The sequence below is a fragment of the Capra hircus genome, chromosome 5, assembly GCF_001704415.2.
Source record: "Capra hircus breed San Clemente chromosome 5, ASM170441v1, whole genome shotgun sequence".
In the NCBI taxonomy this organism is placed as follows: domain Eukaryota; kingdom Metazoa; phylum Chordata; class Mammalia; order Artiodactyla; family Bovidae; genus Capra; species Capra hircus.
Genome location: NC_030812.1, coordinates 98,173,069 through 98,200,052, shown reverse-complemented (window position 1 = coordinate 98,200,052; position 26,984 = coordinate 98,173,069). Strand labels below are relative to the sequence as shown.

General features: G+C 38.3%; 1 protein-coding gene across 2 annotated transcripts; it reads left to right on the top strand.

Annotated features, from left to right (window-relative positions):
* Positions 6,063-26,620, top strand: LOC108636059 (natural killer cells antigen CD94-like). Of its 2 annotated transcripts, XM_018048488.1 has the most exons (8): positions 6,063-6,157; positions 7,318-7,522; positions 9,251-9,349; positions 9,582-9,620; positions 10,430-10,599; positions 13,963-14,063; positions 25,250-25,343; positions 26,480-26,620. In XM_018048488.1, the coding sequence occupies exons 2-7, from the start codon at positions 7,336-7,338 to the stop codon at positions 25,266-25,268; spliced, it is 615 nt and encodes a 204-aa protein (XP_017903977.1). In that variant the 5' UTR covers positions 6,063-6,157; positions 7,318-7,335; the 3' UTR covers positions 25,269-25,343; positions 26,480-26,620. The 2 variants fall into 2 exon arrangements, with proteins under 2 accessions (XP_017903977.1, XP_017903976.1); XM_018048487.1 differs by lacking the exons at positions 25,250-25,343; positions 26,480-26,620 and adding an exon at positions 15,169-16,667.

Sequence of the window (26,984 nt, the reverse complement as noted above, 5' to 3'; positions counted from 1 at the left end):
TGCCAACAGACTTGGTGAAGGTTGGCCACAGATCTTCATTTTGTAAAGAATGCAACATTTGTAGTACAGCTAGAGACCTGATCCCCCCATTTGTTTTGTCTGAGTTACCTAAAAAGTTGAAAAAAAGAGCGAAGCCCAAGTAAAGATTTGGGGGGGGGGGTGGCGGGAGGCGGGGGGGGTGCAGGGAAGCAAAATGCTGAATGCTTTGTCTCTGTTTTTCCACCTCTGAGAGTATTTGCCTCTGGAAAAGGTGAAGTTTTGTTAACAGACTATCATTACAATCCAAAAGGTAGGTATCAGTGATAAATTCCTTTAAATGTCTCTCAAAACTGACTTCCATCTCATTGCCTCAGTGTTACCAATTAATGAAGAACTTCCTCCTGTGGTAGGTGATAGAGGAAGATGAGGCAGGAAATGAACACTTTAAAGCATCTTCTTCCAAATGTGCTCTACTCCTAATGTTTAGGAGACTGACCTTTCACTGGGGGCTTGCCAGGTGGCACTAGTGGTAAAGAACCCTCCTGCCAACGCTAGAAGCATGAGAGACTCGGGTTTGATCCCTGTGTCAGGAAGCTCCCTTGGAGGAGCGCGGGGCAACCCACTCCAATATTCTTGCCTGGAGAATCACATGGACAGAGGAGCCTGGTGGGCTACAGTCCATGGGGTCGCAAAGACTTGGACACGACTGAGGTGACTTAGCATGCATGCATGCAAGCTTTCAAGAATAAAAGACTAGAGCTACATTTTGGTACTTCCTTAAAAAAGAAAAAAGGCAAACAGAAAAATAAAAAGAACCTCTGCAACTAGGAAAATACACTCCTGAGTTTGTTTATAATGTTCAGATCTAAAAAGATTTTATATATATATATATACACACATATACAGTAGTCCTCGGCTTATCTCTGCAGGCTTAACCACTGCTTGTCAATTGCCCTCTCACTAATTAATCTTGAACCGCACGGGTCCTTTATCTCTTTTGGGAACTACACTAAGCAGTTTCCTCTTTGAGAGCTGTGTGCATGCTCGCAGGTTCTGTTGAATTGCTCTTTCCTTCACTCTGTATGTCCAGCTCATTCTTATACTTAGTTTTCACTTAAATTAGAGATTATAGGCCCCTTCACTATTGCTCTGAATCTCAAACCCTTTTTTGTTTCATTTGTAACACAAATTGGAACTTGTACTTGTTATTTTATTTTTGGCTTCATAGCTTTGTGTGGTCTTCCCCTAATTGCAGCGATCCGCACCTACTCGTTGTTGTGGTTCTTGGGCTTCTCTTGCTCCAGAGCATGGACTCTGGGAGCCTGGGCTGAGTAGTTGTGATGCACCCATTTGGTTGTGCTGTGGCGTGTGGGATCTTCCTGGACCAGGGATTGAACCCATGTCCCCTGCACTTGCAGGCAGATTTTTACCTGCTGCACCACCAGGGAAGTCTGGAACTTGCATTTTTTTAATTTGCCTTTTTACTTAGATTTTAAAATTTCTCTTATTAGGAAGAGTATAATCTCCATGAGACCAGAGACTGTGGAGATCATGAGACCAACAGAGACCATGTCTGTTTTTTTTTTTTTAACTTTTGAATTTTTTTATTTTTTCTTATTTATAGTATCAACAGACATGTAAGTTCCTCATTACAGGTTTTAAAATGTTATTGTACTGTATCTTCTAAATTGCTTTTTTTTTTTTTACTTAGCAATATATCATGGATATCTTCCAAAATAGATAATACAGATATGCCTCAATTTTTAAAGTTGCTTAGTATTCCTTTGATCCCATATTTAGGCCAGTTCCAAATTAATTAATTAATTAATTTATTTATTTATTTTTTTTATTTTTAAATTTTTTTTTATTTTTTAAATTTTAAAATCTTTAATTCTTACATGCATTCCCAAACATGAACCCCCCTCCCTCCTCCCTCCCCACAACATCTCTCTGGGTCATCCCCATGCACCAGCCCCAAGCATGCTGCACCCTACGTCAGACATGGACTGGCGATTCAATTCTTACATGACAGTATACATGTTAGAATTCCCATTCTCCCAAATCATCCCACCCTCTCCCTCTCCCTCTGAGTCCAAAAGTCCGGTATACACATCTGTGTCTTTTTTCCTGTCTTGCATACAGGGTCGTCATTGCCATCTTCCTAAATTCCATATATATGTGTTAGTATACTGTATTGGTGTTTTTCTTTCTGGCTTACTTCACTCTGTATAATCGGCTCCAGTTTCATCCATCTCATCAGAAATGATTCAAATGAATTCTTTTTAACGGCTGAGTAATACTCCATTGTGTATATGTACCACAGCTTTCTTATCCATTCATCTGCTGATGGACATCTAGGTTGTTTCCATGTCCTGGCTATTATAAACAGTGCTGCGATGAACATTGGGGTACATGTGTCTCTTTCAATTCTGGTTTCCTCAGTGTGTATGCCCAGCAATGGGATTGCTGGGTCATAAGGCAGTTCTATTTGCAATTTTTTAAGGAATCTCCACACTGTTCTCCATAGTGGCTGTACTAGTTTGCATTCCCACCAACAGTGTAGGAGGGTTCCCTTTTCTCCACACCCTCTCCAGCATTTATTGCTTGCAGATTTTTGGATCGCAGCCATTCTGACTGGTGTGAAGTGGTACCTCATTGTGGTTTTGATTTGCATTTCTCTAATAGTGAGTGATGTTGAGCATCTTTTCATGTGTTTGTTTTTTAATTATTCCATAATTTTGTCACTTAAATATTTAATGTGTGTGTGTATGTATGTGTAAGTCTCTAAGTCATGTCTGACTCTTGATGATCCCATGGACTGTAACCTGCCAGGCTCCCCTGTCCATAGAATTATCCAGGCAAGAGTACTGGAGTGGGTTGCCATGCCCTCCTCCAGGGGATCTTCCCAACCCAAGGATGGAACCTAGGTCTCCCTCATTGCAGGCAGATTGAGCCACCAGGGAAGCCCACTGTGTGTCTACTCTTTATCAGGTAGTATACCATTAGGCACTCAATAACTGTTAAATGAATAACAATATCTCTTTAGAGGGAACCCTCTTTGCTTTAAAGTTTCTATATATAAAAAAAGAGAAGCAAGTAGTAAAAGTTCAAACTCTTGAACTTTTCAGAAGTTCAGAACTTGAAATAAGCACATGATCCTATTTCCATATCAGTAAGGAAGTAATGTGATATATACACCTATTAACATATATAAGAAAAAAGTGCATTACTAACCTAAAAATTTATATGTGTGGAACAAATATCACAGAAACAGAACCATGTAACCTAAATAATTGAACATACGATATTAGTTTAACAAAGTGATGAATTGAAATTTGGTGAAATGAGACAAAGCCAGCCCATTTAGGGTCTAAATTAGCATGATGTTTCAACTTTAACCTATGGTTGCTGGTGACCTTCCTTTCATTAGGACCGTGTGACTCTGATCTGAAGAAGGATAACAATGTGAGTTGAAGGTGGTGTTTGCGGTCTCTGACCTGTGATTTTTCCAGTTCATCCATCTACTCAGTCAGTTTTTCAAAGCTTTTTTTAAAAAATTGCAATTATTTTAATTTTTTTTGTTAGAGGATAATTGCTTCACAATGTTATGTTAGTTTCTGCTGTACAATAAAGTGAATCAGCTATCAGTTCATTTCAGTTCACTTGCTCAGTCATGTGTGACTATTTGCAAGCCCATGGACTGCAGCACTCCAGGCTTCCCTGTCCATCACCAACTCCCAGAGCTTTCTCAAACTCATGTCCATCGAGTCAGTGATGCCATCCAACCAGCTCATCCTCTGTGGTCCCCTTCTCCTCCTGCCTTCAATCTTTCCCAGCATCAGGGTCTTTTCCAATGAGTCAGTTCTTCACATCAGGTGGCCAAAGTATTGGAGTTTCAGCTTCAGCATCCAGTCCTTCCAATGAATATTCAAGACTGATTTCCTTTAGGATTGACTGGTTGGATCTCCTTGCAGTCCAAGGGACTTTCAAGTGTCTTCTCCAACACCACAGTTCAAAAGGATCGATTCTTCGGCTATATGCACATACATATGCGCTCCTTCTTGGATTTCCTTTCCATTGCACCCCTATGCCCCACTTTTCTTGGGCAGTCACTTCAGTCCAGTTCAGTCACTCAGTCGTGTCTGACTCTTTGCGACCCCATGAATTGCAACACGCCAGGCCTCCCTGTCCATCATCAACTCCCAGAGTTCACTCAGACTCACATCCATCGAGTCAGTGATGCCATCCAGCCATCTCATCCTCTGCCGTCCCCTTCTCCTCCTGCCCCCAATCCCTCCCAGCATCAGAGTCTTTTCCAATGAGTCAACTCTTTGCATGAGGTGGCCAAAGTACTGGAGTTTCAGCTTTAGCATCATTAATTATTACTAAATTGTTCTAGAAGCTCAGGAATTCTGCAAGTCTTGACTGGGAAGCCTGACGTTCACCAAAGTTTTTCCTGTTGCCTTATGCTGGTTTTTGTTGTGGCTAGTTACTCAACTGATTTATTAATCATTTAATAAGAAAGACCCCAAAGAACTAAAGATATTTCTTCAGTATCCGGAGATTAGATACTGAATCCTGGGCCAATGGCCGAGCATGGGGAAAAGACTGGTAACAGGGCTTCCCTGATGGTCCATTGGTTAAGAATCTGTCTGACAATTCAGGGGACATGGATTCGATCCCTGGTCTGGGACGATCCCACATGTATGGAAGCAACTAAGCCCATGGGCCACAACTACTGAGCCTGCGCTCTAGAGCCCAGAAGCCACAGCTAGTGAAGCCCGATTACACGAGGGCCTGTGCTCAGCAACGAGAAGCCACTGCAATAAGAGGCCTGAGCGCCACAACAAGAGTAGCCCCCGCCCACCACAGCTAGAGAAAGCCTGTGTGCAGCAACAAAGATCCACTGCAGCCAAAAATAAATAAGTAAATAAAATTTAAAAAAAAGAACTAATAGCCTGAAAAAGGCTTGTCTCACTTCAGAGAGGTAAGCATACAGAAAGTATATTTTTACGTAATTTACCCTAGTCATTTTGTAGCTCTCTGGTTAAATTTAGCTTTGTAAACAGCCATGCATGTAGTACATGCACATTGATTATTTAATCATTAATGGCTGTATATAGCACTTGACTGCACACAATCTACCCATCTTCACTGAACCAAAACATAAATTTGGGGGTATATTATCGATTTTGTCATAAGCAGAGTAGTTTGAGGAATTTTGGCATGCTTCCATGACGTGCCTTATTCCCTAGTGTTTTTCTTTCCCCGTGTTCTGTCCATTAAGGGGCACGGAGGTGGTGGTGGTTTAGTCCCTAGGTCGTGGTCTGACTCTATGTGAGCCCATGGACTGTAGCCTGCCAGGCTCCTCTGTCCATGGGATTCTTCAGGCAAGAATCCCAGAGCATATATTGACTTAGAAAATAGCTCACTCTCCCTTTGTTTATTTTAGAATTTTGTGATACTTTCTGATATAATAAACTTCATTTTATTATCATATTGTCATTGAGAGAGCCAATACTGTGATTTCCTTGAGATTTATTTAAAGGTAATTTCCCCCCTAACTTGCACATTGTTCCTACCTTTTTAAATTTCTCTCTGTGTGCGAATGTGTGAAGAGAAATCTCTGACGGGAAAGATGTCAGTGCAAAGTCGTCTAAGTAGCCTGAATGAAGAAATTGCAAGGAATTTCTTTATCCACTCTAGATGAATTTTATGTCTACTATGTTCTCATAAACATAAAATTACCTACAGGTAAAATGATCAAAATATATGGTCTCTCTCAGGACTTTAGTCCAGTGGAATGACTGATACACAAACATCAATTATAATGCAGTGTAGTAAATAATATAGAGGAGCAAAGTTTTCTTTTCAGTTCAGAAACATTATTATTTAGTATGGCTGAGAATAAAATGCATGTAATATTTTCTTGTAACTTTGGCCTAAGTTACAAGAGATAAGATTATATCAGCAATATTGTGGCTGCTAAGGACAAATGCAGAAAAAAAAAAAAAAAAAAAAAGAATAAGGCTTCCTGTTGGTTAATTCTGAAACCTTGCATAACAAGTAATTTTTCTACTGAGGCCCAGTTTCTGATTCTGTGCCAACTTACCAGGTCCTGCTTCCTCAGACTTACACAAATTAATTCGTAGCACAAGGAATTCCCTCCTCATTTCAGGTATGTTTTACTGTTTCTGGCTCTTTTGTAATCCCTCCCCCTCTCATTCCTGAAAGATGTGACCACTAGACAGTTCTTCTTTGTGCAGTTTCTAGTTTTAAACATTTTAAATAAATTTAAACATCAAGTATAATATTTTTTCTGCTTCAACATATTGCATTTTGCTTTATTTGACTATGTTCAAGTCTTTGATGTATGTCCAGTAATCTTTTTTGAATAAAGTTTCTCAGAGAAGTTTAAACTGAAGGGATTTAGAACCCTGACAAATAAGGGACTTCATTCTGTTTAGTGTTCTGCCAGCGATGAATCTGATAGTCCGTGTTTACAACAAAATTCTTCACACTTTTGAAGTTTAGGTATTTGGATACTTAACCTATTTTGCTTATTTTTTAACAATAAAGAGAATTTATATAAAACAGAAACAAGCTAATAAGTCCACTTATGGGGTGTCTTATTTCAGTTATAAAATAATACAAAAGATATTGTTCGTAAGTCCTGTTGTTAATCATAGAGTCACTTAGGAAAAGTGAAATGGTTAACTTTGTGTTCTAATCGTAAATTGTGCAATGCCTCCGAGAATCACAGCTAATAAACATATTTCAATTTCTAATAATAGCAGAACACCAGCTCTGTCTTTTACTATTCAATTTCATGAGGCAAACTGCAACTTTGTTAGAAATAGGCTTTGGATTTTTGGGTGACTTCATTGCAGACCTAGAACTTTTAAATTATGAATTCTGTACTAAAAGCAATGATTACTTTCTATATAAGAACTGGTTAAGAATAAAGAGAGCTTAACTTTTGTAGGGTTCTATTTCCTTTACTTTTGTGTTCTTGGTGACATTTTTTCCCTGTACTCAGGGCTTCAAACTGTTGAGAACATACTTCCAGGAAGTGTAATAAATGTATCTATTTATCAACTCAGATTTTATTTCATTTTATTTTGGCCATGTCACGTGGCTTGCAGGATCTTAGTTCCCTGACCAGGGATTGAACTTATGACCTCAGCAGTACAAGTAAAGAGTACTAACCACTGGACTGTTGGGGAATTCCCCACAACTCAGATTTTATATTATTGTGTTTTCATTTTTCTATATTATAATATGCCTTCCCAAATTATAGAAGGATATACTGATATTTGAGCACTTTATCCCTTACAGTTTTTTCCCTATATAAAGATGGATGAAGAACCCATAATTTATAGTATTACTACTCTAAACCAGGATTTTCAGCAGAGGCACACACCAAAAAATATTAAGGATAAATTGGATCCAAATGAATTGCCATTAACCAAGAAGAATCTGAAACACCAGAAACCTTGTAAAAGACAGCACAAAAATATAGCAGAAGATGTCAATGATGAAGGTAAGCTACATTAAAACAGAGTATTCAGTAAACATATAGAGAATGCCTAAAGTTGTATCCTGAGATGCTATGCACTGGGGGATACAAAAATACAATAGTTTCTAAATTTAGTCAGAAAATGAAAATGTACAAGCAAAAATGTAAATGTTAATTTAGTGCAGATAATGCTAAAGGCTAAATGTTAAATACTGTAAATAATTTAAAAGATACCTTGGATAGTTTAGAAATCTCACTGCTAAAGTGTGAATTTATTTAGACTTTAGAGGAAGAATATGATTTGAATAGAGAAACATTGGAAAGTAATTCCCTTGAGACAACAATGGTAAATGAAGGACAATGACTAGCTGTGGCTGTTTGAGAGGACTGAGTTAGATACCTTGATTGGAAGCCAGAAGTTGTATAGTGTGAGAAATAAATATTTTCAACTGATTGATCTCTGGGCTAGAGTGTGCTATACTTTGTGCCAAAATCTTTGATGTAAATATTTACATAAGCAGAACATAAATGTATTTCTTTTAAATTTGGAGCACAAAATAGATTGGGTAAATCATTGTCAAGTGCCACTGAGAATCCAGGTGAAGTTTGGGATCCTGATGTGAATCAGTAGCAAGCTGTCTGACTTCCTTCATCAGATATCTGTAACCATACACAAGGTGTATAAAATGGAAAATGAGCAGTTGGCATCAGTGCAATCACTCAGGTGACCCATCACTAGGTCTAAGTTGGGTGATTGAGGCATGGTGGTGATAATGAATGAAGAGATTGTAAGAAATGCGTGACAATAATATTGGGGAAGAAATTCAGTGGGAGGAAGGAAGCTGATATGAAAGATAAAGGTGATACTCAAAAATTATTTTTTTTACATATTAAATGTCCCCAAGTTGAATGACAAAAATAAGCCTGCATTTTATTGCTTCTGATCTTCCAACTGGTGAAGTATAGGTCCATCAAGGATACTGGCAGCTGTTTTTCTTAAAGATTTTTTTTTTTTTCTGATGTGGACCATTTTTAAAGTATTTCTTGAATTTCTTACACTATTATTTCTGTTTTATGTTTTGGCTTTTTGGACGTGAGGTATGTGGGATCTTAACTCCCCAACCAGGGCTCAAACCCACAGCCCCTGTATTAGGAGGCAAAGTCTTAACCACTGAACCATCAGAGAAGCCCCTAGCTTCTTATTCTTTCCATAACACCATCACTGGTTCTATACTTGCATGAAACACTACGAACCTTAATATGCGAGAGAAGAATAAACAAATGCCATTTGTTGACGTCCTAATCTAAATTGTAGCCTCTTTTAACTTTTCATGTTGGAAACCTGCTCAGTGCCTAAATGAATCGATTGGCATTCTGCAGTTTTCTTGCTCAACTTATCTTTCTTTTCTTTTTTGTGGCGGGTGGGTGGGGGTGGGAGTTGGGGGGGGCAGGGAGAAGAATGATGGTAAGCTTTGGAGGCAGCATTAGTGAATTAGGGACTCTGTTTGGCTGTGAATTGATTGTGTTATCTTAGACAAAAAGCCTATGGAAAAAATGAGATTTTTTAAAACTTCTATTTCAGTATTATCTAAAACTGTTTGAAAATATTTTGCAGGCCTGTTGTGAGAATCAAGAATTGACATGTATTTGATGTGTTCTTAACTGTAAGCTACTCTTGAAGCATTGTGTTTATTCATCCAGTCATCTTGCTTCATCTAATTTTGATTCTGCTTGTGTTTTCAATCCTCTCAGGAGATGTCTTGCCTCTTCCATGGAGGCTCATTTCTAGCATGCTGGGTGTCTTGTGCCTTCTCCTAATGGCCATTGTGGTAGCTGTTGTTGCTGCAAACTGTAAGTAAATACAGAAACATCCAAATTGTTTTCCCCTCAGGGGCACTGTTTAATTTCATAGAATATGATAAGCCAAAACAGACTGAGAATAATTTTAGCTTACCCAAATTCTTCCTTTTTTATTTTCTTGAAGATTGCTGATTTATTTTTCTGAAATATAGTCTTTGAGTGTCTCATTTTTGATGTTTCGATTTAAATAAGATCTACTCATGATATTTGACTGTTTTTGCAGCTTCTTCCAAAAAACCACCTCTCAAAATCCAGCAGAAAGGTAGGTTTTACACACTGATTTCTTAAACTTATTTAAAAGTATTATTGTGCTGGTCAGAGACCCAGGTTCTATCCCTGGGTCGGGAAGATCCCCCAGAGAAATGAATGGCTACCAACTCCAGCATTCTTGACTTGAAGAATTCCACGGACAGAGGAGTCTGGCGGGCTATACAGCTCATGGGGTCACAAACAGTCGGACATGACTAAGCGACTGACACTATCACTATCCACACACACGGAGATTTCTCTGGGCAAGTTACTCTAGAATGTGTAATAGAAAATATAAGACATAATTCAGCCATCAAATCACTTACAGTCTTGTGAAACTGATGCTTATGTATAATTAACTGAAATATAGGAAGACAGGGGTAAGGTTTTCTGGGGGTTTTCTGGGCTGTTTTATAAAATTGTTGTAAGACTTCATATGTTTGTAGGGGAATAGAAATACCTGTAATGAGAACAAATTTTGGGGAAGTAGAGTTTATATTACAGGGGCAAAATAGTAACACAACACATTAATCTAATGGAGATATAATGTGAAGACATTCTAACCCTGAAATGCTGTAATATCAAAGTATGGAGATAAGAACATGAATAAATTCTAGGTCACTCGTGTCATATAAAATATGAAGGGTCCAACATGTCTCAGAAGTGAGAGAAAAAGAAAAGTTTTCATTCTAATTCATAATTTTATTATGAGTAATTTTTGTGTTTATGAAATGTTACTCTCATGACAAAGGTGTACTTCTGTTTACAAGGTGTATTTAACATAATAAAGTCAGGCTTTGTGATTTTTTTCCCCCAATGCAGTCATAGAGAACCTGTGTCTTGGACCTCAGTGTCATTCTTGTCCAGAGAATTGGGTTTGGTTCAGATGCAGATGTTACTACTTTTCCAAGGAACAGTTAACTTGGAGAGAGAGTCAAAGTGCCTGTTCATCTCTAAATTCCAGTCTCATCAAGATAAACAAGGAGGAGATGGTAAGTTGTAAAACAGAGCATCATAATGGTATGTGAAACATGTGAAGTCGATTGAGTGGATTAAGCTGAGAGCTATTTACATTTACATGACCTCAGTTCAGTTCAGTTCAATCACTCAGTCATGTCTGACTCTTTGCGACCCCATGAATCGCAGCACGCCAGGCCTCCCTGTCCATCACCATCTTCCAGAGTTCACTCAGACTCACGTCCATCGAGTCAGTGATGCCATCCAGACATCTCACCCTCTGTTGTCCCCTTCTCCTCCTGCCCCAAATCCCTCCCAGCATCAGAGTTTTTTCCAATGAGTCAACTCTTTGCATCAGGTGGCCAAAGTACTGGAGTTTCAGCACTAGACAAATGGCTGAAGGGTATAACTAGTTTATCTTTTGTTTACATTTTCATATACAAAATGTGCCACTGGATCAGGCTCTTCTGTAAAGGGGAGAGATGTTTTGAAATAATAAGTAGAAAGACCTTCATGTACAGACAGATGCTGTTAGAGTCCTCTTATACAAGGTGCCTAGAATAGTCAAACTCACAGTCAGAAAGTACATTGTTAGAGGCTAGTGGCAGGGGAGTACATCGCCGGGGAGGGGTGATGGGGAGTTAGTGTGTAGTGGCGACAGAGTTTTGGTTTCGGTTCAGTTCAGTTAAGTCACTGAGTCGTGTCCGACTCTTTGCGACCCCATGAATTGCAGCACGCCAGGCCTCCCTGTCCATCACCATCTCCTGGAGTTCACTCAAACTCACGTCCATCAAGTCGGTGATGCTATCTAGCCATCTCATCCTCTGTCGTCCCCTTCTCCTCCTGCCCCCAATCCACACAGCGTCAGAGTCTTTTCCAATGAGTCAACTCTTCGCTTGAGGTGGCCGAAGTATTGGAGTTTCAGCTTTAGCATCAGTCTTTCCAAAGAACACCTAGGACTGATCTCCTTTAGAATGGACTGATTGCATCTCCTTGCAGTCCAAGGGACTCTCAAAAATCTTCTCCAACTCCACAGTTCAAAAGCATCAATTCTCCGGAGCTCAGCCTTCTTCACAGTCCAACTCTCATATCCATACATGACCACAGGAAAAACCATAGCCTTGACTAGACGGATCTTTGTTGACAAAGTAATGTCTCTGCTTTTGAATATGCTGTCTAGGTTGGTCACAACTTTCCTTCCAAGGAGTAAGCGTCTTTTAACTTCATGGCTGCAATTACCATCTGAAGTGATTTTGGAGCCCTCAAAAATAAAGTCTGACACTGTTTCCACTGTTTCCCCATCTATTTCCCATGAAGTGATGGGACCAGATGCCATGATCTTCATTTTCTGAATGTTGAGCTTTAAGCCGACTTTTTCACTCTCCTCTTTCACTTTCATCAAGAGTCTTTTTAGTTCCTCTTCACTTTTTGCCATAAGGGTGGTGTCATCTGCATATCTGAGGTTATTGAGATTCCTTCCAGCAATCTTGATTCCAGCTTCTGCTTCTTGCAGCCCAGCGTTTCTCATGATGTGCTCTACATAGAAGTTAAATAAGCAGGGTGACAATATATATCCTTGATGTACTCCTTTCCCTATTTGGAACCAGTCTGTTGTTCCATGTCCAGTTCTAACTGTTGCTTCCTGACCTGCATACAGGTTTCTCAAGAGTCAGGTCAGGTGGTCTGGTATTCCCATCTCTTTCAGAATTTTCCACAGTTTATTGTGATCCATACAGTCAAAGGCTTTGGCATAGTCAATAAAGCAGAAATAGATGTTTTTCTGGAGCTCTCTTGCTTTTTCAATGATCCAGCACATGTTGGCAATTTGATCTCTGGTTCCTCTGCCTTTTGTAAAACCAGCTTGAACATCTGGAAGTTCACATTTCATGTATTGCTGAAGCCTGGCTTGGAGAATTTTGAGCATTACTTTACTAGCGTGTGAGATGAGTGCAATTGTGTGGTAGTTTGAGCATTCTTTGGCATTGCCAATCTTTGGGATTGGAATGAAAACTGACCTTTTCCAGTTCCTTGGCCTCTGCTGAGTTTTCCAAATTTGCTGGCATATTGCATGCAGCACTTTCACAGCATCATTTTTCAGAATTTGAAACAGCTCAATTGGAATTCCATCACCTCTACTAGCTTTGTTCGTAGTGATATTTTCTAAGGCCCACTTGACTTCACATTCCAGGATGTCTGGCTCTAGGTAAATGTTCACACCATCGTGATTATCTTGGTTGTGAAGATCTTTTTTGTACAGTTCTTCTGTGTATTCTTGCCACCTCTTCTTAATATCTTCTGCTTCTGTTGGGTCCATACCATTTCTGTCCTTTATTGAGCCCATCTTGCATGAAATGTTCCCTTGGTATCTCTAATTTTCTTGAAGAGATCTCTGGTCTTTCCCATTCTGTTGTTTTCCTCTATTTCTTTGCATTGATCACTTTGGTTTAGGAAGGTGAAAAAGTCTGGAGACAGATGAAGGTTGAGAGTTTCATAACAATGTGAATGTACTTAGTGCCATCATGAACTGTACAGTTAAATATAGTTCAAATCGTATATTTTATATTATGCGAACATGGCAGTCGCTCAGTCGTGTCCTACTCTTTGTGACCCCTTGGACTGTAACCCAGCAGGCTTCTCTGTCCGTGGGATTCTCCAGGCAAGAATACTGGAATGGGTTGCCATGCCCTTCTCCAGGGGAGCTTTCTAGCCCAGGTGAATTCTACACCCCTCAAAAAAAGACAGTTAGAAAATATGCATATTGAATGAATTTTGAAGGAGACAGTTATTACAAGAACTATCCCAATCAGAGAAAAAAGAACCTGGTATATAGCCCAACAACCAGATAGTATAGCCTTTGTGGTCCAAAAGTTAATGGCATTGTGTGAGCAGTGCCTCACAATCTAGAACAGGATACGAGGAGATGGAAGAGCTTTCCCTCACTCTGCCAATGGACATCAGCATCGAGTTAAAGCATCCACTGTAAGAATTCTTCTGATAGAGGATGTTCTCTCCATTCTGCACCAGAAGAGACAGGAGTTAGACAGGAGTTAGGGGTAAAAGTAATCTTTAAGACATCTATAAAGTTCTTGCTTATAGACCTTGCTGCCATTCCTTTAAAAACCTTACTCCCTTATTCACCAAACCCACACTATCTTTTTACTCATATTTATTTATTTTCCATGTCTCCCATGAGAATTGGGAATTTGTGTTGTTTCTTGCTGTATCATTAGCTGAATCTCAAAATGGTTTTGGAATATAGCATGTGATAATGAGTTTGTGGATGGGATGAATTGAATAAAGATAAACACAGTGTTGAATTTTTCTAAAAGGACTCTCATGCAGTTGATGAAAAGATAATAACGAGAACCTTGTATTTGCATGTATTTGTTTATCACTAGCATTTCTTCTCCTTAAAATCTTTCTTTTGGATTGGAGTCTACTATAATGAAACTGGCAGGCACTGGCTGTGGGAAAATGATTCACTTCTGCCTTCTGATATGTAAGTATCTGTCTGACATAATGCAATCTTCTTTGCCCTTGGTTTAATTGCTGCATTTGCCCAAAATAGTAGAAATAAATGGTGCCCAAGACACAATTTCAAGTACATTTAGGGAAGTGGGAAAAGAGACAGTAACTTAAATCCAATCCCATGTTCAGAATTATAGCCTCCAGAAGCAGATAACATAATTCAGTTCCTTAATAAGTCCTCTCCTGAGAATTTTTCTTACACATCATCTCAGTTTGCTAGGGCTCTCATAACAAAGCACTGCAGATGGAGTAGCTTAAACAGCAGAAATTTATTTTCTTGAATGCAGAGGATAGAAGTCCAAGGCCAAGGTGCTGGTAGTTTGGTTTCTTCTGAGGCCTCTCTCCTTGACTGTCTACTCCGTGGGTCTACAGGTGGTCTTCCCCCATTCCTGTTTATGTGCAAATTTCCTCTTGTAAGGACAGCAGCAATATTGGATTAGGGCCCACCCTAATGACCTCTTTTAACAGAATTAATTCTTGAAAGACCTTATCTACACTCATATTCTAGGGTGTTGGAGGGTAGGATCCCAATGTATACATTTTAATGGGACACAATTCAGCTCATAACACAAACCATGGATTATAATCTTACTTCCTCATTAACCATAGTGCTTGATAAGACCCAACTTCCAGGTCATTAATATAGCTTTAAAATCTCCCTGCATTTTTATATTCTACCCACCATCTGCCTAAACACTGTGGACACTAAAAATGTTTATTTTCTTCACCAGAAAAATGTGATGATACCTGTTATTCATAGGCCTTTCAGTCTTTTGTTTTTAAGTTGTGTCTACTTCTATAAGCAATGATAATCAGCCTTCTCTCCATCCTCTCAGAGGCTTACATCCTTACTTAAGTTTTTATGAAATATTTAAGGTTCTGTAATCTATCAATAACTTTTAAATTTGTAAAAATCTTAGTTATCTGTGCTACTGATAGAAATTCAATTTGATTCAATTATATTATATGTACATTTTAAGTGTTTATATATGAAAAGAAAGTTTTATATTTCTCCTCTCTCATATTTACTTGTTATAGAATTTCACGAAGACTATATGCCATTTCTTCTGTTTTAGGTTTTCTCTTCCTACACCTATATTAAGACAAAACTGTCTGTCTTACAAATCAGGAGAAGTTTATCTAAGTGAAAGCTGTGGAATTAAACAGACTTACATTTGTAAGAATCACCTTATTTTTTGATACATATATGTGGAATCTAGAAAAATGATCCAGATGAACCTACTTGCAAAACCTGTAATCAAACCTAGAGACACAGATGTAGAGAACAAATCTGTGGACCCCAAGATGGGTGGAAAGGGGGAGTGGGATGGATCGGGAGATTGGGATTGACCTCTATACACTGCCATATACAAAACAGATAAATAGTGAGAACCTACTATCTAGCACAGGGAACTCTACTCAGTGCTCTATGGTGACCTGTAGTTCTAAAGCAATTATACTCCAATAAGAAATAAAAAAATAGAATCACCTTAGTTATTCTGTAAATTCACAGAAAAGGTGAGCATTGCTCTTATCTAATTCTACACCTTGATAGAATCGTCAATGATCACTTTCTTGGTCTATAGAGAAAATATGTAAATAGACACCTCTAGTAAAAATGGGATATTCTCAAAATATACTGCAATACTATTTTATAAATGTACTATAATTTTGTTGAGTGGATATACTTTGATTTAGATGACTTTCATGAAATAACACCATGATAATACTTAGAATATATATGCCAATGCACTTTAGGAGACATTGCCTTAAGTATTTTCTGAATTATGCCATGAGATAAAGTTAATGAGACAAGGTTAGATTGTGTTGGACATTAAACAGTTGTTTTATGTAAACTTACACTATTGTCACTGATATATGTATTGCTTTTTTTGTCTATAAAATTGTCAAAATATATTGTTAAGTGATAGAACACAGAACCGGATGTAGAGATTAGTATAACTGCCCAAGAAATAGAATTGTTCCATAATTTTTTCGAAATTAGTTTTCAGCTTGATTACTGCCCCAAAGTCCAATTTATTTTGTAATATGGTGACTCTGAGATAGCTAATTAGACCCACAGGTGTGGTTTAAAAGGACTTTGCTTTAAAGTCTCAATCGTGAAATGTTCATTCCTTTAAGTTGTTCTGTTGCATAGTATTTTTAAAAAATCAAAAATAAATGATTAGTATTTATTTCCTTTTAATTGTATCAAAGCCTTTAGAATTATTAAAACAATAGTGATGACAAGCTGTGGTTTATCTTCTCTTAGTCTTAAAACCTTCTATACCTTTTACACATACAGACACAATAAGCTCCTTTTATGTTTATTTAATAAGATTTGGTCTAAAATTATATGCAAAGAGCAAAAGCTATGCTTTACCAAAGTTCTTATTTCACTAGAGCAGAAGCAACATTATAATGACAGAATTAGATACAATTGTCCCCTGATATTTACAGGAGATTGCTTCCAGGACCCTTGGTGGGTGCCAGACTGTGTAGATGTGTCCAGGTCCTTATATAAAATATTTGCATATATTTTACAATATTTGTATAGCTGCTAAGCCACTTCAGTCGTGTCCGACCCTGTGCGACCCCATAGACGGCAGCCCACTAGGCTCCTCTGTCCCTGGGATTCTCCAGGCAAGAATACTGGAGTGGGTTGCCATTTCCTTCTCCAATGCATGAAAGTGAAAAGTGAAAGTGAAGTTGCTCAGTTGTGCCTGACTCTTAGCAACCCCATGGACTGCAGCCTACAAGGCTCCTCTGTCCATGGGATTTTCCAAGCAAGAGTACCAGAGTGGGTTGCCATTGCCTTCTCCATATAAATGTATGGCTTATGTACAAAAAATAACCTTGGTGTATTATTATATAACAGATGTACATATAAGTCTTCTCTAGGTTATTTATACCTAATATAATGTAAATGCTATGTAAGTTATTGTCAATACAATGTAAGTACTATGTAGGTAATCGCCTGGGTGTGGCAAATTGAAGATTTGCTTTTCAGAAATTTCTAGCTTTTTAAAAATATTTTCAATTTATGATTAGTTGAATTGAAAGATGCAAAACCCATGGGTGCAGAGGTCCAACTGTGCTGTATTTGTTCTTAATCCAAGCATTTCCATTGATGAAAATAACCAATAAACAATCTCTAATAAGAGCAGAAAGGAGCTTTATTTGAGGCAAATTGAGGACTATAGTCTGGAAGGCAGATTCTCCAATAACTTCTCTGGAGAAGCAGGATTTTCAGCATTGTTTCATATCTTGTTAGAACAAAGGACAAGCAAGTCAGGGATTCCTTCAAAGTGAAAGTGAAGTCGCTCAGTCGTGTCCGACTCCTTGCAACCCCATGGACTGTAGCCTACCAGGCTTCTCCGTCCTTGGGCTTTTCCAGGCAAGAGTACCAGAGTGGGTTGCCATTTCCTTCTCCAGAGGATCTTCTCGACCCAGGGATCAAACCCGGGTCTCCGGCATTACAGGCAGACGCTATACCCTCTGAGCCACCAGGGAAGCCCAACATTCCTTCAGGGATTCACAAAAAAAGAAAAAAAATCAGCATGTATGCAGAGGGTCAGTGTGGCTCTGGCACCTAGGAAGAGAGTCTTATCATCAAAGGAGGATCAGCATTGTCATCCCCAGAAGGGAGTGTTTAATCTTTATTTTTAACATGGACATTCTTTAGTTATGATCAATATGTCCTTTTCTTTAATAATTAAAGCAGATGTACAGTGTATGTTTGATAGGCCACAAATAGGGTGTTAGTTTCCCTGGTGGGTCAGATGGCAAAGAATCTGCCTGCAATGTGGGAGACCTGGTTTCAATCCCTGGGTCTGGAAGATCTCCCGGACAAGGGAATGGCAACCCATTCTAGTATTCATGCTTGGATAATTCCATGGACAGAGGAGCCTGGAAGGCTGCAGTTCATGGGGTCACAAAGAGTCGGACATGTCTGAACAACTAACACCTTCACTGTAGTATAAGATTCAGGTTAACTTATGCATAAGCCACAGTGACTTCCGCATACCTCAATAAGTCAAAACTCCTTTTGTCAGTTTCTTCCACTCCTCCATACTTACTTTAGTATGCTTTTATTCTTTAAATATTTCCCTTCCTAGATGGTCATTCTAAGCAAAAAAATTTCCCTTCCTAGATGGTCATTTTAAGCAAAAAATTTCTTTCCTAGGTGGTCTTTCTAAGCAAAAAAGCAGATCAGAGCAACTTTTCAGAGTTTATTAGCTTTTTACTCTGGTATGGTTTCATGAGGATTTTTTTTAAAGTTTCCTTTTTGAGTTATGGTTTTCTCTGATATATGGCAAGGAGTGAGATTGTAGGAGCAGATAGTAGTTCTATGTTTAGTTTTTTAAGGAACCTCCAGACTGCTATCCATAGTACCATTTTACCTTCCCAGCAACAGTATAGAAGGGTTTCCTTTTCTCCACACCCTCTCCAGCACTATTGTTTGTAAAATTTTTAGTGATGGTTATTCTGATTGGTGTGAAGTAATAGCTCATTGGTGTTTTGATTTGCATTTCTCTAATAATTAGTGCTGAGAAAGGTTGAGGGCAGGAGGAGTGGGGGCTACAGAGGATGAGATGGTTGGATGGTATCATCCACTCAATGGACATAAGTTTGAGCAACCTCCAGGAGATAGTGAAGGACAGAGAAGCCTGGCACACTACAGTCCATGGGTTTGAAAAGAGTTGGACACAATTGAATTGAATAACAGTGATAATTCATCATGTTGAGCATCTTTTCATGTGTTTTTTTGGCAGATCTGTTTAAATCTTTCACCCATTTTTTTGATTGGGTTGTTTGTTCTTTTGATATTGAGCTGCATGAGCTGTTTGTATGTTTTGGAGATAAATCCCTTGTGGGTCACTTCATTGCAAATATTTTTTCCCACTCTGTGGGTTGTCTTTCATCTTCTTTATGGCTTCCTTTGCTTTGTAAAAGCTTTTAAGTTAATTAGGTCCCATTTGCTTATTTTTGTTTTTATTTTTATTATTCTAGGAGGTGGATCAAAAATATCTTTCTGTGATTTATGTCAGAGAGTGTTCTGCCTGTGTTTTCAACTTGATTCCCTTAAAGTTATATAATTACTTACAACAGTGCAGCCCATGTGCTACAATACATGGTTTTATTACCTACTGTTGAAGGGCAATATCTGAAGCATTGACATGCCATGTTACAACTCATCTTGTTTAGAAGTCAGTGAATAATATAACTGAATTATTAGTATCAACAGGCAAATATCATACATAAAATATAGGCATTTCCCCCAAATATCCCTGCAGTATATATTAACATTATCCTTTGAAGAAGAACCTGAAAAGCTGTTGAACCACAGAATAAAGTTAAGCATTGCCATTCATATCATTGTTACATTGTGAAAATTTAATAACAGAACTGGTGATAGAATTTTATAGCAAGCATAGATATATTCATCACCCAGATTGTACCATTAACATTTGAGTATATTTTCTCCATTACATATCTGTCTCCTATGTTTTTATCCATCTTGATACATCTTATTTTTTATACATTTCAAAATAATTTCCAGATATCAGCACACTTCCCTCCTGAGTACTATAGCATGTATATCACTCACTAGCGTTCAATATTTGTTTACAATTCTCTTGTTCTTTTGAATTATAATTTGCATACAAGAAATGCACAGATTCTAGTGTTACTATTCAATAAGTTTATCATACAGTCTGCTGCAAATTGTGATCAAGATGCAGAGTATTGGTCTTCATGTGTGGTCCAGGGGTTAAGAATCCTACCAATGTAAGGGACACAGGTTCGATTGCTGGTCTGGGAAGATTCCACATGCCATAGGGCAACTAAGCCCATGTACCACAACTACTGAGCCCGCTTGCCCTAGAGCCTGTGCTCCACAACAAGAGAGGCCACCGCAATGAGAAGCCTTGCACCACAACTAGGAAGTAGCCCCTGCTCGCTACAACTAGAGAAAGTCTGCTCATAGCAACAAAGACTCAGTGCAGCCAAAAATAAACAAATAAATTAAATTATTTCCTAAAAAGATGACGATTATTACTCTTTCCCAGAAGATTCCCTCAAGTTCATTCCAATAGATCCCTATCCACTCTATAAATAAATACTTTAATTTATTTATCTTTAAAGTCAACCACTATTCTGATATTTCTCTAGTATATTTTGTATATTCTTTTTCAGGAATTATTTCAAATTCTGTTTTGTTATGTTTTGTATAAAACATTTTTTCCTCCAGTGTAATGTTTGTGTGATTCATCTATGTTATTATATGTGATATTCAGATTTCACACAAAAATTGATGTTAATTTCCACTGATTTTTTTTTTCCTAAGGTGGGCAAGGTTTTATATTTGGCATCATAGAGTTCCTTTGGCAGCCTTACTTTGACAGTCCTATTTCCAGAAATGATGACTTCATTTTCACCATCTTCATGGATTTCAGTCGGGTTTTGGTGCAGTGTTATCACAGATTAGCACCAGGTATAGGACCCTGCTTCTGATTGCATAGGCTTCTACTACGTACCAGACTTTTGACTCTCAAAGTTGACTCCATTGTTTCCTAGCAGAGGAGACCACACAGCACTGGGCATACCTCCCTACCTACTCCTGGTAGATTAGTTACGTCAGATGCTTGACCCCTTCTTGGAGTTACCCATGATGCCGCACTGCTATCAGCACTTTTCTAAGCAGTAGTGTTTCTATTTCACTCTACTCAACCAATTCCAGCAACACGACTGTACTCTGTACCAGGCCCTCAGTTTTTGAGATTATTAATATTCTGACAGTTGTGATTGTTTTCATATAAAGCCACTCAAAGTGGCTAATAGTTAAGGTGTTTAATGGATCACCATGACCCATATCATTCTTGGGCATCTAGTTGCTTTTGAATTTTACTATGGCTTCCTCAAAAACTTATGAAAGAAATGAAAGAAAGACTCTACTTTCCTTCTTCTTAGTAAGGCAATTTGATCACTGAATGAGGCTGTCCCCAGAAAGATACATGCATGTGGGTGTGGGTGTGTATTTTCAACCAAAAATAAAACATATATATGGCAGGGATTTAGCATCTATATCTAGTTCTATTACTGGAAAACAAATGTAGTTAGAACCAACTTGGTCCAAGATGGTGGAAGATTTAACTTTCAGTAGACCTTGAGCCTCTTATATGCTCATTATAATTCATTAGCATAAGCTAAAGGGCATACCCACAGGCACCATGACAATTCTGAAGCTAACCATAAAAGGAAACAAAGTGGGCAGGGGACCAGTTCCTGGAAATCCCTGCCCCTTCCCCAAAATGTTGGAAAAATTTGCCTATTCATTCTGTGTGCTTGGTCATTCAGCTGTGCCTGACTCTTTATGACCATTTGGATGGTAGCCCACCAGGTTCCCCTGTCCATGGGATTTTTTCAGGCAAAAAAACTGGAATGGGTTGCTATTTCCTCCTTCAGGGGGGGTCTTCCTGACCTAGGGATCAAACCCAGGTCTCTTGCTTTGCAGGCAGATTCTTTATCCGCTGAGCCATCAGGGAAGCCCTGAAATTACCCAGTCCATAAAAACTAATCACCACATATTTGGGGGCCTCTTGCCTTCTGAGATGGCTACTCTCTGTCTGTGGAATGTGTTTCTCTCTAAATAAATCTACTAAGAGAGAGAGAGAAAAGAAGTAGTGTGACTATATCTTATACTTAACACAATCCCTGAACTGGTGCTATCTTTAACCCTTTTTATTGTCTGTTGATTTTCTTATTCATCTCTTAAGGTTTTGTCTCATGACAAACATGGATTTTAAAATCTTATTGCTTTAAATTCTTAGCTTTCTATAATCTTCCTAAAACTTCCATTTAAATACAGAGGTTTTATAGCTGGTTGCTAGGAATGGATTGTTTCCTTCCACATGTTCTGTAACTCATGCCTATCTCATTCACTTATTATTTTAGGAATTATTTTTATCGTGGTTGCATAGTCTAGTTTTCTGCTTTACTTAACATGAATATCTATATATCTGTTCTTATAACTTTCTTGTCCAATTACAATTTATTTCCCTAAGGGGGAATAATTCAAGTTTTCAAAAAATTTTATTTTTATAGAAGTGGAAAGTATGCCAGGTATTTGGGAGCTTTTCCTGATAATGCATTTTCTTTCCCAGTAGTTTCTTCTAAAAAATATGCTACCCAATGCATTCAGTTGAAAAGAAATCTCTCGGGAATAAATATATCATTTAGAATATGATTGTAACATTTATATCATCATATTATGACTTGTATTAATGATTTCTCCATCCTCATGTAATTCTAACTTTCATTAAAGACTTTTCCAGCCTCATATTATTTCACATTTTTTTTTCTGTCTCTTTTCCCCCCTTCCTTCCTCTTCCAAATAAAAGAGCAGTCATGATTTTGAAGCTAATTCTGTTACTTGTGATAATGTATGCCCAACTGATAATGCTAATGTCCATGTTCTCACACATCTAAGCTTGCAAGTTAAGAGTCCTGAGATAGGAAGATTATTCTCGATTATCCAGGTGTGTCCTAAATGTAATCACAAGTGTCCTTTCAGGATGGAAGTAGAGTGTGCCTTGACAGGCGATCAGTGAGGGGGGTGGAAAGTGATGCTGCAGAAACAGAGACTGGAGTGATGTGGCCACAATTCAAGAAATGCTGGCAGCGATGAAAGCTGGGTGAGACAAGGATGAGGCTTGAAGCTTGCAGGTGAAACCAGTCCTGATGAAATCTTAACATTGGCCCTCATTTAGATTTCTAGCCTCCAAAACTATAAGAGAATAAATTTCTGTTGTTTTCACTTACTTACTAAGATTGTAGTGATTCATTGCTGTAGTAATAGCAAACAAATATAGATACTATATAAGAATGTGCTCAGTCTCTCAGTCGTGTTGGACTCTTTGTGACCCCATGGACTGTAGCTTGTCAGGCTCCTCTGTCCCTGGGATTTTCCAGGCAAGAATACTGGAGTGGGTTGCCATTCCCTTCTCCAACTATATAAGAATACTGTCTCGTCAAATATAGAGCTCAACCAGACTTCCCTGAGGGTCTTGCAGGCAGCTGGGTTCAATTTCTGGTCAGGGAGCAAAGGTCCTACATGCATGGCGTTCCTGAGTCTGCACACTCTCGAGCATGTGTGTCACAACTAGAGAGCTGGTGCACCACGATCAAAGACCCTGCATGATACAACAAAGATGACTTGTGCTGCAAATAAAACCTGATACAGCCAAATAAATACATAAATACATATATTTAAAATAAAGAGCTCAAACAGAAAGTGTGGGACACAGGATATCTGATTTGAGGGGATGATCATGATTGGAAAATAAATCAGTGCAAGTTCACTGCCCAGGTGAGGACAACTATAAGTACAGGGCTCCATGAGGATTTTCCAGGAATAAAACCTGCACAAAATATAAACGAAATGAAGGAACAAGACTCCAAAACATTTTTGGGAGGAGCCATGAAAACAGTGCAAAGGCTTTCAGATGCAAGATGGCATGGTTTGTTTGAGCAACAGCAAGAAGGCGTTGTGAGCAGAGCTGAGTAAATGAAGAGAAGAGGGATAGGAAATGAAACTACAGGACTAGTCAGGCAAGCAAGGATGTGTCGATTAGTTTGGATCTTATTTGAAGAAGGGAACAGCGCTGGTGAGGGTCCAGTCAGGTACACTAAGCCCAGGCCAGATCATTAAATGTAGGGAATTTAATATAGGAAAATATTTCCAAAACAGTTATAGATCTGAAAAGACAAACAGGGAGAAAGAAGACAGCCCAGAGATGAGCAAAACAGAAAGTGGGGACCATTCCTAGGGCTGGAGGAGATGAGGGAGCAGGTGGACCTCCAAAGCCACTTAGTGGGAACCAGGACCATAGTTCCAGTTGGTGGGATGGTGTCTGGTGGAGGCTGGGAAGCAGAGGCAGTTGCTGTTTGGCAGGAGTTAAACCCATTTGGTGTAAGCATAGTGGGAGATGTAGCCATGGTGGGAGATGTAGCCTGAAGCAGAGAGAGAGATTCAAGAATACCAGGCTTCTCACCACTTCCCACCTTTCAAATGTCAAGCCACTTGCTCCCATTGGCTGAATCGGACCAGAAGCTGGTTGGCGTGAAAACTGACATATATTTTGTGGGAATCAGCACCTGAGTTAGGAGCAGAGGGGAAAGTGGAAGGTGCCAAAAATGGTAGTGACTGACACAGGGTGGAAGAAAGCAGGTCTCCCAAGGACAAAGGACCACAGTGTTTTGGGAGAGATATTTCTTGTACCCAATCAGAAGTATGACTTGTTAACACAGTTATTTTGTGAAGAGATTCATTAAACCTATCTTGTCTAATCTGTATGTCAGCTTCTTTATTGTGACACGTGGGTAATACCACTAAGATAAATTATCAATATGGAACCATGTATAGAAAGGTTCAGGAATGGTGGGGGGGCGGTGTATTGAAAACATGTTTGGCAAAGAAAGAATTGAGAATACTTTATTTGATATACTGACATCAGAGATACATGTGTCTTATCCTTTATCCACAATGCCAAAATCCATATCTTTGTAAAGTAAAACATTTTTACCTGTTTGGCTCCAGGGCCTGAACTAAGCTAATTATAGATTTCCCATTCTACATTTTGCTGAACAAATATTATTATGCTTGATTTTCAAATGACCTCACTGGGAACTAATTCATATATGTATTCATATGTAATGCTTATTAATAAAAAGTATTAATCTTAAAATTCATTTCTCTTCGCAGGCTTTACATATGATATCATGGACCTTACACATTATAATTTCTATAAAGAAATGATGAGAAAGCACTGTCTATAAAAGAACAATCACTACTTGTTGTTTGATTTGTCTTTATTTTCTGACTCTGTTGGATGTTATGTGTGATTCATGTTGGCTGTGTCTCATGTCACTCTGGATTAGAATAACATATTTTTAATTTAGAAATTTGACTTCTATTTGTAAAATAAGCTTTAAATTTTAGATTGCGTTCTTGCTAAAACTGACATTTAACTACACAGTCTTGCAACTGATTTCTAAGAATAGGTTGATTCTCTTAATCTGCAAAACCATGGGTGTGTGATTCACCTTTTATCTCAGGAATAATTTTTGTCATATGATAGCTTTCTTTTCTTCCAGTGTGAGTTGGCTGTTCTGAAAACTTTCCATTGAGCTCAATTACTTTTCAGTGGTGCTGAGGAACTTGAGATAGACAATAAAGATTTTTACTAAGGTAAATATTTTTTAAAAATCGTATTTAATAGCAACCAGAATAACTTTTGTTTGGTATTATTGAGACCCTTCCCCATGGCAATTTAGGTGTTCCTGATGTGTCTTTATTTTCCAGTATTTCCATCTACAGTATATGCTACCTCTATGCATTTTTTATATTAAAATGAATTTTTAGGTTAAAATAGATCTCATGTAAAATGTGGCTAGAGTATCCACAGGCCAGCCAATGCTTTATGATCCTCATCTTTACTTATTTACTTTTTCCTTTGTTTGGGTATTTATTCTTGCACCCTCCTCTTTTAGAGGGTAAAGGCTGTCATGATTCTGAATCTAGTGTGATTTCCTGTGATCACACTGGCCTGCCTGAATGATGACAACACAAACAATGATGTTAAAGTGACAGTGATCACGCACATCCAGGGTTATGCCCCTCACTTTTGGTCTCTTTCTCTCCTCCTTAAACTTCATCTTCTATCCCTTGGCCAGGTACACTGCTTTGACTCCTAATATATTTTGCAGCTGCTGCTTGTTCTTTTAATCAGCCATGCTGGTTTTTATGTTTTCCATGCCCTTCCAACTCTCCCCTGGAACTGTATGGTCACATCAAGACTAGTGTAAGTGTTAACTGTTGTTTCGAGCAGCAACAAGTCTGAGGTTGGAAATATTCTGCACTGTTCAGTGTGATGTTTCAGCCACACACGTATAAACTATCAAACTGATAGAGCGTATTCAACTGATGCATAAAGGTGTGAACAAAGAAGACAGGTTGATTGATAATGACCACGTTTTTACCATTTCTGAAAATTTCGGCACTGTGCCATATCAGGGTGCAGGTTCTTTAGTTAAAATTTAATTTCCAAGCTTACTCTAAATATCACCCTCTGTCCTGTGAGCCCCAACATACGTGTTTTTTTTTCTAATTATTATTATTAGTTGCTAGGTATATGTTAATACTTTTATATGTTTATACATTGAACTGTTCTCAGGACATATTTCTATTTATTTTAGTTTTACATTTTTTCAGATGATGAGAATGAATCTTCTAGGGGTTGTGAATATTATTCAAGTTTATAAATATAACACTTCACAGAATCAGACACTCGAAACAACTGACGTTTGACATCTCTTGTTCACCAGGTTGAAGAAGGAAAGGAAGAGAATGTCCCCCCAATTTGGATCAATTAAAATTAGATTTGTCCATCTCAAGCTCCAGCGGATAGCCAACAAGGACCTACTCTATAGCACAGGGAACTCTGCTCAATGTTATGTGGAAGGCTGGATGGGAGGGAGTTTGGGGGAGAATGGATACATGTATGTGTATGACTGAGCCCCTTGGCTGTTTACCTGAAACTATCACAACATTGTTAATTGGTTATACTCCAATACCAAGTAAAAAGATTAAAAAAATTAGATTTGAATGCTAAGTAGCTTGCCACTCTGTTGTCATATCATTTAGCTTTGTGCTGCCACTTTTCTAGATACTCTGTACTTTTTCTCATTAGATTATCCCAGATAAGTTGGAAAGATTATAATCACTTTTAAATAAATCTATTCAATTCAGTTTTCCTTTCCTACATAGTAGTCGATCCTATGGGAACTCAATCCTGACTATTCATTGGAAGGAGTGATGCTGAAGCAGAAG